The following is a 12,679-nucleotide window of genomic DNA, read 5'->3' on the forward strand; positions in this document are numbered from 1 at the left end:
GCCTGATGACTTTCGTGCACCTCCTTCCTGCTGGGAATTCAGCATCTTCACCTCAGTCTCTCAGCATGTGAGCAGGTCAATCTCCTTGTGGGGCCGAGATTGCCTGTGTCTTGGGTCTTGTAGTATACTAAACATCTCTTGCCGTCTCGCCCACCAGAAATCGGCAGTGCAGCCTGTGAGGTCCCCAGATGCCCTACGTGTACCAACGTACAAAATCATCTCTTCTGGGCCCCCACTCCGAGATGACCAAGTGAAGTCTCCCGGCTGGAGCTTTGAGTGCCACCAAGGAAATGGCTAGCAATCAATTCCCTGAACCCCACCCCCCAATCCAGGTCCCCAAAACCAAACAGCAGCTCTGGGGTTGACTCTGGGGGAGTCTGTTCAAAGCCTTGTGAGAGAACGAGGCGCTGAACTCTTGGGTTGGGAAGCACACGCAGGAACAAAAACAGGTGACAAAAGACCTGTGGGGGACCAAGGCATGACCAGGAGTTTGTCATGCCTGAGGTCAAGAACTCATACCCCAGGAGTGTTTGAATCCCTGCTGCTCCTGGTTTGTTTTTGTTTTTATTGTTTTCCTTTATTTATTTTTTTCAAGACAAGGTTTCAAGTAGAGTAGGCTAGCCTTGAACTCCTAGCCCAGGGTAACTGTGATCTTCCTGCCTGCACCTCTGTAGTGCTGGGAATCCTAGCCTGTGCCCCCCTGCCTGGTTTCTATGGTGCTGGGGACCAAAGCCGGGGTCAGCATTCTGCCAACTGAGACACACCCCAGCCCCGGGAACTCACGATTCAACGTTGGTTATCTGTGAGCTTGGTCACGTTGTCCAATCATCCCGTGACTCAGTTTCCTCGGAGAAGGAAACGGAGATCACAGAAGCACCGAGTTCGATCAGATTCTCTCTAAAGCTGATTTTATTTTTATGCTAAAGCAATGGAAACGCTACTTGTCGCCAGGTGCTTCATAAATGTCACTCATAACTGTCACCATGGTTATGAGGGTTTTCCTATTGCCAGCCTGTCCCGTGTCTGGTTGTCAGGCTCCTCAAAGGCCAGGCAGGGTCCTGTTACTTGCTGTGTCCTCAGCAGGCAGCCTGCCCCATGAACACTACTGGGGAATGAAGATGCTTTCTGGATGGACGCCCCAAATGGAGCCCACAGGCCAGTCCTCCTCCGGTGGCCTGAATTGGCATTTTATCACCAGGGCCTTTCTTCACCGGTCTCCCACCTTCTGGGACTTAATGTTGCAGACTGAAGATGTAGCTAAAGTGAGTTTATCTCTTGATAAGATACAGAGTGAACCTCGTGTAGATAAGCCGGGCACTCTACAAACAATGAACAATCAACAAACGCTTATAAGCAGAGAGAGAGAGAGAGAGAGAGAGAGAGAGAGAGAGAGAGAGAGAGTGAGTGTTGTGGTAAAGGGCTTGCCTAGCACACGCGAAGCCCTGGGTTGCAATCTAAAATGGAGAGATCCCTGTAAGTTGATCAAAGGGCGTCGTGTGCAGGATGTTCTGCTGCACCAGACATCTTGGTAAACAGTATGCATTTGCTCCCAGGGTCCTCCCTACGCTCTTAACAATCCAATGGTATAATTATCACATTTCACACATGAGGATTCTAATCACTCTCTTCCCCCACATTAAACAAAAATGCCCAAGTGTGAGTAGCCACGTATGTTTAAACCTGGACTCCCAGTGACCCCGCATCCCGGGATGTGTGGGGGCAGTACTGATTTTGAGCATTCCACGCCCACCCCATGCTCAAGGACTTCCATGTATACGTCAGAGCGCTTGCCTTGTTTTCTTCAAAAGCTGGAGCAGCACTACCAAAGAGCTCCATTCCACAGCCACATGGCTGCAGCTGCGGAGAGGACGGGGCCTCAGTCTCCAAGTGGGTAGAAAAGAGGCCAACCAAATACAAGAATTAAAAAGAAAATTAAAAGCAGGGAGGTAAACACTTTATTATAAAGACCATCCCCGAAAAAGATTGCAGCCAGCAAAGGTATGGCAGAAGTTTGACCGCGCAGACACATGTCGCAGATGACCACATGCCTGGGGTAAGGCTGACAAGGTAGGATCGCTGCTGCCGTCACTGGCCTCCATCCTGTCAGAGCCCTCTTGAGGGTCACAGGCTGAGAGATTCCTCTCTGGGTGATGCTATTTCTTCAGTATCAGCAGAATTACTACAGGCCGGTACCCATGGCCCTTGAGCCTACAAGGTGAGCCCGGAGCAGTGCCACATCATAGCCGGCCAACTGGGTTGATAAACACCCCAGCTCTCTTGTCCTTGAGGGGGACTACTGGAAAGTGGTGGTCCAGTACCCCAGTTGCTCCTGCTCTTCTCCAGGACCCTGGTCTCTGTTTCCTCTGCATTGTTACCCCTCCTCCAACACCCTTCCTTGCTTGATTGCTTCTTTTCCTTCTCCCTCCCTCCCCCCCTCCCTCCCTCCCTCCCTCCGTCCCTCACTCCCTGGAGACAGCTCTCTCTCAACCTTTCTCAAACATGCTGTTTGCAAGGAAAAACTTTCATTCTAACTCCCCAAACCTTTCTTTTGGGGAAACAAGACCAAGATACAAGCCTTACAGGAAGAGGGTTTAGGGCAGCCTTCCAAGCGTTCACTCACTTTAAGCCGGATTGCTTGGCCTCGTTGGGTGGCCCAACAGTGCCTAAGGAGAAGAGACAAGCTGTATTATTGGGTGAAAACGGCATGCGGGACAAGACACTTTGACATAATCCCGGCAAGCAGTGGGGTAGAATCTCATGACATGTTAAGGACTATGGGAGCTTAAGGCCCTAATCATAATAGATAAGACATGCTGTGGATAAGACAGAAAGGTGTTCTCAGAGAGAATTATATCATTCTCTATTTGCTCCGAGACGTTGAGGAGCACCATTGGGCGCACGGTTCTAATGAGTCCTGGGAGCGTGTAGCTTAACGCGCGCTCGCCGTGGTATGAACTACACCGGTACCTGAGACTTATAAGGCTGCCCGTCACATGGCTGCCAAGCCGCCCTGATCCTTACAGCCACTTAGTGTCTCTCTGTGGCTAATGAACTCCAGCAATGGCTGAGTGAGTCAGAGCCTTGGTCTGGATTCCTCAGCCTCAGCAACAAAAACACTGTCACCCTCTCTCAGCAACCAACTCCAAGGTAGAAGAAAGGTGACATGAGATGTCACGGCTCCTCGTGCCAGGCCTGTGCACTCGGCAACCATCCTGTTGAAGACGCACGGAATTCTTAATTGCCCAAAGCCCCACATTTACCGAACCACGAGAGCCTAAAACAGAAAGAACTGGAAAACTTGGGTAGTTTTCTTCTAAGGAGCAGGCCTGCAAAGCCACAGACTCATATCAGCTTCCCCTCATTTTATTTACTTCATTTTATTAATTTTTATGGTACTGAGAATTGATCTCAGGGCCTACAAGCTAGGCCAGTGTGTTCCTACCATGTCCCCAGCCCCCCAGTGACCGAGGCTGGCCTTAAACTCACACTGTATCTCAGACTGCCCTTGGAGTTGTGCTAATGTTACAGATCTGGGTTACCAGGCCTATTGGTCATCGCCCGGGCAACTGCTCTGAAATGCAATAGATGTTTTCAGGATGTCCATGAGTGGATTGGAATTTGGCCATACAGTGTGGAACTGGACTATACTGGAGGTCTGTTTTCTGATGGAACTTCTCTGAGAAGGACCCGACTCTCCGGGCAGCCTCCCTGCTCTCCTCTCCCTAATGGAGTCTTACCCCTCTGCACAGACAGCATCCTTTCCTCTCTGAAATCCAGAGTCCCTTCCTACGTCAGGCCCCTGTTCCTCATTGGCTTCCCCTAGACCCCCGTGTAAGAGTTGACTCTACGGAGACACTCGCTGTCCCCCCCAATCCTGGTATGAGACACGATCCAGTCAGTCTTATTCTCTAGCCCAGTATAACACCTTTCTTCCCGTCCTCTGCTCGGGTTTGCTTAGTCTGACTGTCCTAGATAGCATGAACCTATACCAGCTATCATGGGAGGGAGAAAAATAACCAGAGACATCCAACTTAATGTTTCCACAAGACAGTACTAGATGGGAGAGCTCAGTGACTTAAAGGACATAAGAAAAAGGCAATGAATTATAGCCCCAGGGTGGGGGAAGCATACGGAATGTTGACTTCCAAACGTAGCCACACATTGAAAGTACCAGGGAATTTTATGATATACTGGGGTGTGACCCGATTCTATCCCCACAGGCTGATGGATGGTTCTGAGGTAAGCTCTGGACATTGGTGTTTGTTTTGGTTGATTACACACACACACACACACACACACACACACACACACACACATTTGGGTAAAGCAGAGTATAGAAAGAGTTAATTTTCTCAGACCGAACACTGTGAGCTAAAAAGAGTTAAAAAGGCCACCCCACCCCTCCACCAGGAGCCTTCTGTGGCTGCTTTCTAGCCATGACCTTGACGTCCAAACATAAGTCAGTCTTCTCTGGCACATATCTATATGGAAAGAAAAAGCCTGAATCCTAGGCTATCCAGTCAGAAAGGCTTTCTGGAAGAGGTGGTATTTAAAAGAACGCTGTGAGAAAATAAAGGTAAACCGACCGGTAACAGAATGGCATCTTTCATAGGGAGGAACCAGGAAGTGATGCAGTAGGCCACAGTTGACTCAGACCCTGTCCACATGCCTGAAGTGTGCTGGGTAAGTCTTTCCTTGCTGACGTGCGTAACGACTATTTAGACATGTTGCCACGTTTTTCTTCTCCCTTGCAGCGATACTGGACCATGTTGTGAGATCACTGGTGATCCGAGCCCATTTTTCAATCCTAGGAAACAGAGGATAAACAAGGAAGGTATGAAGTAGAACAGGGGAAGGGAAAGGTCCAAAGAGGTGACATCTCCGGGTTTAGAGGGGACAGGCACCGGATGTTGGAAGAAGGATAAACTTCCTTCTTCTGCTGGAGTGCAGAAGCCTGGGGGCACAGTGGCAAAATGGAGTCTCCCAAGCCACACCCATGCCCAGAAGCCACAGAGCCCAGGTAAAGTAGGCTCTCAGCATTGGGTTGGAGCCCAGCAGTGAGAGAGTCGGCTGGAGAAAGCCCTCAAAAGCATCCCTTTACTGTCATGGGCCTGACAGGCTTCCTGAGGGTCTACCTGGAAGACCTTGCAACTCACTCCAGACCAGATGCTCTCTACCTTGTACTTAAGAACCATCCATACATGATTTCCCTTTTATACAGCTATGCTTCTGGTTGGGAAAGGTACTCATGCCTCGGCACCAGATCGGAATTGCCTGGGAACTTTCAAATCTTAATGATCTGGCCACACTCCAGATCTCATGTATTAAGTCTGGGGTGTGGCCTGGACCTCTTTATCTTTAGATGAAGATGGTGGTGGTAGTGGTGGTGGCAGCGGTGATGATAATGATGATGATGGTAAAAGTGCCCGGGTAACTCTGATATTCACTCGGGATGAGTAGAGCTCCTGTGGGGGCAGAAGTTGAGTCACGCCCATCTGCTCATGTCCTTACTCATCCTGAAGTTTGAGTGCCGGATCCCCCGGGAAGCTGAATCCTCCAGAATTAACCCCAGCATTGCTGTAAGACTTGGCTGCTGAGAGATGCTTCTCAGGTGCTGGGGATGTGTGTGCGCTCAGCGATTTTTTTTCACTCCAGAAACGTCTACACTGCCTTTGGTTCTTACTCTTCCAGATCCTGTGACCAGAAGCAACTCCAGGAAGGGTTTATTTCTTTGGGTCCCTGACATAAGGGCGTTTGGGCTGTTCATGGTGGAGAAGGCAAGGCAGAATGCATGACATCTTGGTGGATGAAGACACAGAGACTCTGGAACTACATAGTGAAACTCTATGTCAACTACTTAGATCCCATGCCCCCAAAGCCCCATGTCTCTCCAGAACAGCACCATCACCTAGAGACCAAGGTAAAGCCCATGGAAGTGTGGGGGCAGGAAATTCCATATTCAAACCATAACCAATACACTTTGCCTCCACCTGAACTATAAATCCTATTCCTTGTTCCTTAAATACGTGATTATTTTTTTAGACTTCACTAAGCACGCACTGAGGTAACTGCTGCAGTGTCTTCCAACGGCACCGAACGCAATTCCCCCATTAAGTTCAGCAAATCAAACTGCTCTGTGAAAGCTTGGCTAAACAGGCTGTTGCTCCCTGAGCTTCCCAGGATGAATTCTGCAGCCTCGGGGTTAAGAATGAAGTTATTCGGGTGGGCACATGGCTCTACAGGTAAGGTTCTTGTTATGAAGTAGAAAGGCAGGGGTCTTAACCAAACAGAAGGCAGGGACATGCCAGGCGGGTGTAACACCCATCTGCCGTTCTTCTCAGAAGGTAGAGGCAGGGCATCGTAGAGGAGGCTGACTGGCTAGCCTAACCCATGTCGGCAAGCTCTGCGCAGCACACATCGAGAGAGCCTGCCTAAGTGAATGAGGTGGAGAGCTGCCAGGCAGGACCCCCATGTCACATGCACCCACACACGCGTCAACGTGCACGGACTCGCACGCACACCAGATATAGACACACGAGAAACAATAAAAGATTAGATGTCATCAGGTGTCAGGTCCAGGAGGAACAGTGTTATACCGCAACTTACTATAAACGAAGGAGGTTGGAAAGGGAACGTGTTTCTCCTGGCGTGATACAGAATTATTCGGTGCTAAGACCACACGGCTCGGGGCCATCTGAGTTCTCTGGCTTTCTGCTCCACACTGGTAGACTAATCAGAGAACTCTATTAGTACCGGTTGGAGGGGAAATACAGCTCGGTAAGAGAACATTCCAGAAGCAAGGCAAGAAGATATGCTAGAAACTTGTAGGACGTACAGATAGCGAATGGAGTAACGGAGAGTCTGTGCTGATAAAACCACTGAAGGTTGTAAAGCAGCAGAGGTGTCTGAGGTAAGAACTAACCTGGGAGCAAGGCTGTGGGCCAGAGTCCCCAACTTATTTGTCCCAATACCCAGTCCCCCAAATAAGTTCCCTTTTCTGTCGTCCTCTGGTATCCTAGATTTTTTTGGAGGTGTGTCCCTATGTATACACCTTTCCAGTTTGCTCTCTGTCGTGATGAGTACCATGACCAAAAACAACTTGGGAGGGAAAGGTTTATTTCAGCTTGCGGCTTACAGTCCATCACTGAGAGATGCCATGGAAGGGCTCCGGGACAGAAACTGAAGCAGAGACCACAGGAGACCACAGGGAAACCCTTACTTGCTTGTTCAGCAGTTGCCTTTCTTACACAGCTTAGGCTTTCATGCCTAGGGAATGGTGCCGCCCATGGTGGGCTGGGCCCTCCAACCTCAGTTAGCAATTCTGAAGATAAGGCCACCAGCCAGTGTGATCCGAGCAATTCTCAACTGAGGTTCTCTTATCCCAGATGACACCATATTTGTGTCAGGTTGACAGCCAAGGCTAACTAGAACAACATCCTACCATCTACTGGTTTTCTTAGGACAATACCTTGTATCCCTTATGCACACTACAGAAGTTTCTCAGATGCTGCCTTGAGCATAATATGACTCCCCAAGGCAACAGGTTTCCAGAGAAGATGGCAAATTCATGGTGAGCCCTTACGACTCACCCCTTCTCCTAAGTCTGTGTTTCCTGGTCCTGTGATCACGGTACTGTACTCTACCGTGGATGTGCAAGTTCAGAGCTTTCCAAATGTATTCTGAGAAACCATGGTTAAGACCTCTTTGCTAACATTGCCAACTGTAATAATACACAATTGTTCTGCCTCAGCTGCCAAAGAGCTAGGCTGTGATAAGGGGTGGGAGCTGTCTGGGTGGTTTAGACCAGGTGATGTAATTACGTGTACTACCCGTGTGGGACGGAGACTCATTCGGGGCTGTTGAAAATGACTAACTAGCACTTTGGGAGCAGTGACAATAACAGCGCTTTGCGGCCGATGGGTAGGGTCCGGTGAGCTACATTTCCTGTGGCCCAAAAGTACTGCTGCGAAAGACTGTATTGAACTAGTCACAGCTGACATTTAATCACCCGTGAGGAGGAGTCAGGTGGCAAGAGGTAAGGGGCAATGTGGGAGGCATCTGAGGTTTCATTGGTCAGGCCTCATTACCAGGGGATACATCGTGGGGAGGAACAAAGAGACAGAAGAGAGTCCATCATGGTGCCACAGGAGCAACATCACCCCTGGTGCCATTCAGTTATATCTAAGCATGCTTTGGTCTTAAAGTCAGCAGCATTAACTTTGTCTGACTCCTGAAAATGGAGGGGGATGAGGAGGAAGAAGAGAAGGGGGAGGGGGAGGGGGAGGGGAAGGGGGAGGAGGAGAAGGAGGAAGAAGAAGAAGAAGGGGAGGAGGAAGAGGAGGAAGAAGAGGAGGAGGAGGAAGAGGAAGAGGAAGAAGAAGAAGGAGAAGGAGGAGGAGGAGGTGGAGGAGGAGGAGAAGAAGAAGAAGAAGAAGAAGAAGAAGAAGAAGAAGAAGAAGAAGAAGAAGAAGAAGAAGAAGAAGAAGAAGAAGAAGAAGAATGTATGTATGTATGTATGTATGTATGTATGTAAGTATGTTCTGGGAAGTTCTCAGACTATAGTGAGCAGGCGGGTTTGCATGAAATACTGGAGTCTGTGTGTTCAATGTAACTCCAGAACCAGGCCCATATCCAGCAATCCAGAAGGCTCACTCCCATCTAGAAAGTCCAAGGTGGCAGTCTCCAAGCAGGGAACATTTTGGCTCCAGAGGATATTGGGCAATGTCTGTGAAACATTCTGTCATCAGAGCAGAGGGGAGGATTCTGGCATCTAGAGGCCTGGATGTTGCCAAGCAAGCATCCTACACTGTGATGGACCATACTCATCTCCAGCAAGCAATGTGTGGCCCAAAATGTTAAGAGATCTAGGGCTGCAAAACCTGCTTTAGAGAACAAAGGTGAGTACATCCTTTGTGGGGTTGGGAGGACTAAGAAGCAGGAACTTCTAATGTTATGCCAAGGGCAGCTATATCAAGAGTCCCCTATTTACCCACTTGCTCCTACTCCAAGATTAGAACCTACCTATCTGTGACTTGCCCCAGGCAGCCCTACTTGGTAAACATCCTTCCTTCTTCAAACTCCAGATTCATGACAGACTTGTGGCCCAGGCCTATCATCCCAACTACTCAGGAGCCTGGGACCAGAAGATCCCAAGTTCAAGACCTCTGTCAGAATGAGCTCAAGGCCAGCCTGAATAACTTAACGAAAACTGTGTCTCAACATTTAAAATAAAAAATTGAAAAGAGGATCAGAAATAGAGTTCAGTAATAGACTGCCTGTTTGGCAGGTATGGTGCCCTAAGTACAATGCCCAGTACCAGATTCATTCCGACCCTAGATCTGCCTCCTTCTGCTGCCTTCCACTTGCCATTGGCTTTCTACCCCACTGGAAGGAAAGTTCCTTCAGGACAGGGTCATCCTATTCACCCATGGCCATGCAACGTGTTGAAATGGACTCCTCTTTCAGTCCCAGCCCAACGCTCAGTTTGAACCAATCCAGGCCACTCTAAAGTTATACTCCCAGCATGCCCTGCTTCCTAGTCCCAGCATGCCCTGCTTCCTTTTCATTTATTGCACTATTGAGGGTGAAGCTGTTTTCTGTTTTGGCACCACTGGGAGATAGAGTAAGATAAAAGAGGACACATTTCCCTAAGAACTTATATTCTAGTGAGATTGGAGGTAATTATCCAAGGAAAAAGCTATGCACAGCACCCACCTTTCCAAGCCCAGTGGAGAGATAACATAGAGAAATGTGTACATCAAATTTTCAGCAAGGCAGACCTCTGGGAAGTGACTGGACACCACCAGGGGGCAAGTTGTTTCAGATGCTGTTCCCCTCACCCACAATCCGGATTTACCCATTCGCTGTCACTGCTGTGACTGCAAAACAGGTACACAGTAGGTGCTCAGTGAATGTCAGTATTGAAAGGAAACAGAATGAAGGTTATGTAATTAGTCTGCCCAGGAAGCAGATGTTTAAAAAAAAATCCAATAGTCCAAGAAAGTGGAAGGACAGCAACTTGAACTTCCAGAGTTGGGAGGAGGCTATGTGCTGAGGAACAGGTTGAGACTGGATATAGTCCCATTCCCCTAGTCTGTCCCCCAGGAAATGTAGGATGTCTCCTTCTGATCGCCAACTCTAATTCTTGTCTCCAACTCTGCCAGAGCCCCGCCCCCTTCCTTCCCACTCCCCCCTTTTCTTCCTCCTGGAGGGGCATCTAGACAGGAGGACACTCCACTGCCCCAGTGAGGAGGAGGTGGGTGCCTCCTGGGCTGCAGACCAGCAGGCAGGGTCCCCTTTCCCCAGCTCCTCTCCCAGTCGGGACACTGTCCCTTTAATAGACTCCCTCTGCCTGGCGCTCTGCGGCTGGGGAGTAAATTTCTCCCTGTCATCAGGTCGCCGGGAGAAGAGGAGGAGTTTGTTAATGTTCAGTTTGTTCAGCCGGGATCGATGTTTGCTGGCATCGCCTCGCCCTGTCTTGTGTGTGTGTGAGTGTGTGTGTGTGTGTGTGTGTGTGTGTGTGTGTGTAAGGGAGAGCATATGTGGGGGTGTGAGTGTGTGTGTGTGTGTGTGTAAGAGAGAGTGCTTGTGTGTGTGAGAGAGAGCGTGATTGTGTGTGTGTGTGTGTGTGTGTGTGTGTGTGTGTGTGTGTGAGTGAATTCCAGATTTTCTGTCTTTCCCAAACCCGCTCCTGTCCTCTCGCATATCACTCACAGACGGGGATCTGACAGCAACAACAAACCCACAGTGAGTGATCTCTCCCCAGCGCGAATCCAGCGAATCCGCCATCAAGATCAGGGAAGAGGAGGAGGAGGAAGAAGAGGAAGAGGAGGAGGAAGAGGAGGAGGAGGAGAAGGAGGAGAAGAAGGAGGTGGTGAAAGAAGAGGAGGTGGAGGAAGAGGAGGAGGAGGAGGAGGGAAAGAGAAGGAAGAAGAAAAAGAAGAAATCCACTGTCTTCCCAGGATTGTTTTCCCCCTTATCTTTAAGCGCGAGTGTGCGCGTGGTGCGTGTGCGTCCCTCATCCCTGCCATCTGAACCCCGTCTTGGATGTTTAATAAAGAAATCAAGTGTCTCACCAGTCACCAAAAAAAACAGCAAAAAGCAAAACCAAAAAAAGAAAAAAAAAATCCAAAAGCAAAACAAAAAGAGAGGGGGAAAAAGACCAAACAAACAAACAAGGCAGAACCAACCTCCACTTGCAAGCAGCCGGCGCCAGCCGCATATCTGCCACCCAGAGAGGGGGTCTCCGGCCCCGCGCTGGAGCTCTGGCAGGGGGATCGTCAGGGGGACAGAGGCCGAGTGACGTCCTAGGAGCCACAGAAAGACGAGTGAGACTGCGGCCCCCGCGCGCGGCTCAGGGCTGGGGCGCCAGAAGTGAGACTGGAGCTAAGTAGAGCGATGCCAAGGAGGAAACAGCAGGCACCCAAGCGGGCGGCAGGTAAGAGATGGCTCCGCTCCGGGTGCCCGGCTCCCGATCCCGGCGCACCGCGGCTGGCCCGCCCGCCCTCCTGGCCCAGGGCTGGCGGGGACGCCACCCCCTGGCGCTTTCAAAAGGGTTAGCGTACGGGTGCCCTCTTCATCACCCCACGCTGATCTCCCCAATCCTTCCCTCTCCAGGCTCCCTCTGGGTGGTGGCGGGGAAGCTATCCCACCAAACCTTCCTGGTTTAAACTTTTCCTCCCTCCACCCTCTACCCCACCCCTAACTTTTTCTCCCAGTCTGGCTTCTTGCCTCTGGAACCAAAGTCGGATTATGGATTTGGGGTGCAGGGGGAGGGAGATAGCCCCCTCTCTTGTCCCTCTGAGAGGTCAGTGCAGGCAGCTTCTGGCCTCCAGGGACAGTGTCTCCAGTCACTGGGTCTCAGGGCTGGCAAGTGTGAGGCATGGCCAAGCCTGGGGCTGCAGGTTTTGGAGCTGGGAGCCATGAGGGTGTAGCTTTGGTGGTCAAAGTGCAAAAGGCACCCTCGGAAATGAGTGGGGCTTTGGATGTGTTTTCTAAAAGGATTCACCGTTTCTAGAAATCTAACCATCCCCTCTCTTGCTTAAAGCCAGGTGGGGTTGGAGGAAGAGCACCCCATAGAAATTTAAACAGCTTTGGATTTTGCTTTGCCAGATAGGTAGAGCTTTGGAAACTTCGCGAATTGACTACTACCTTAGGGAGCTGTCCTGTGGAATTCTTTCTTGCAGGGACCCTAAAGATCAGAACAGGTCAATGGGTCCCCACAACAGATATTCAGGGTTACTGTTGTCGCTGTTGTTGTTGTTGTTGTTTTTGTTGTTGTTCCTTTTTCCTTTGAGGTTGCCTAATTGCTTTTTTAATAGTATGCTGGGGTTTTGTTTCTCGGAATCAAAACAGGAAAGTTCATTTTTCTCTTGCCAGACCCACCCACTGAAAAAAAATCAGCTTTCCACTCGATTGCTAGTTTTGATTTGACATTTGATTGATCACCTGTCATCTCACTGCCTTTGATCTATTCATTCTGATATATATCAATAAATCACTCACCATGGTAACTCCGAGTGGCAGTGACGCAGGCTTTGCCCTCTATATTCAGAGAGAGAGAAATGCACAATCATTATCTTGTTGGTTTTTAATGTGGGCGTTTTTATTTCTTTGTGTCCTTTAGTGGATGGGGCTTTAGCAAAAGTTTAAGTTTCGCTGGCTCCCCTGTGCTCTTCTC

At 49.7% G+C, this 12,679-nt stretch overlaps 1 protein-coding gene and 1 long non-coding RNA gene across 4 annotated transcripts in view; one reads left to right on the forward strand and one right to left on the reverse strand.

Moving 5' to 3' along the window:
- Positions 1 to 891: 891 nt before the first annotated feature.
- On the reverse strand, positions 892 to 11,548 carry LOC103691977 (uncharacterized). 2 transcript variants are annotated; one of them, XR_015683997.1, is made up of 4 exons: positions 11,190 to 11,548; positions 4,587 to 4,807; positions 2,621 to 2,663; positions 892 to 1,319 (listed from the first exon to the last, which is right to left on the reverse strand). It is a non-coding gene; the product is annotated as an uncharacterized LOC103691977 (long non-coding RNA). The 2 variants fall into 2 exon arrangements; XR_015683996.1 differs by having other exon boundaries at positions 2,581 to 2,663.
- The window catches only part of Tshz2 (teashirt zinc finger homeobox 2), a 446,877-nt gene continuing 444,617 nt past the window's right edge, over positions 10,420 to 12,679 (forward strand). Inside the window, exon 1 of one of the 2 annotated variants that reach the window (XM_087645860.1) lies at positions 10,420 to 11,437. In XM_087645860.1, coding sequence (XP_087501986.1) covers positions 11,398 to 11,437 — 40 coding nt within the window. In that variant the 5' untranslated portion in view covers positions 10,420 to 11,397. 2 annotated transcript variants of the gene reach the window in all.

The sequence above is a fragment of the Rattus norvegicus genome, chromosome 3, assembly GCF_021556685.1.
Source record: "Rattus norvegicus strain SHRSP/BbbUtx chromosome 3, alternate assembly SHRSP_T2T, whole genome shotgun sequence".
Taxonomy (NCBI): Eukaryota; Metazoa; Chordata; class Mammalia; order Rodentia; family Muridae; genus Rattus; species Rattus norvegicus.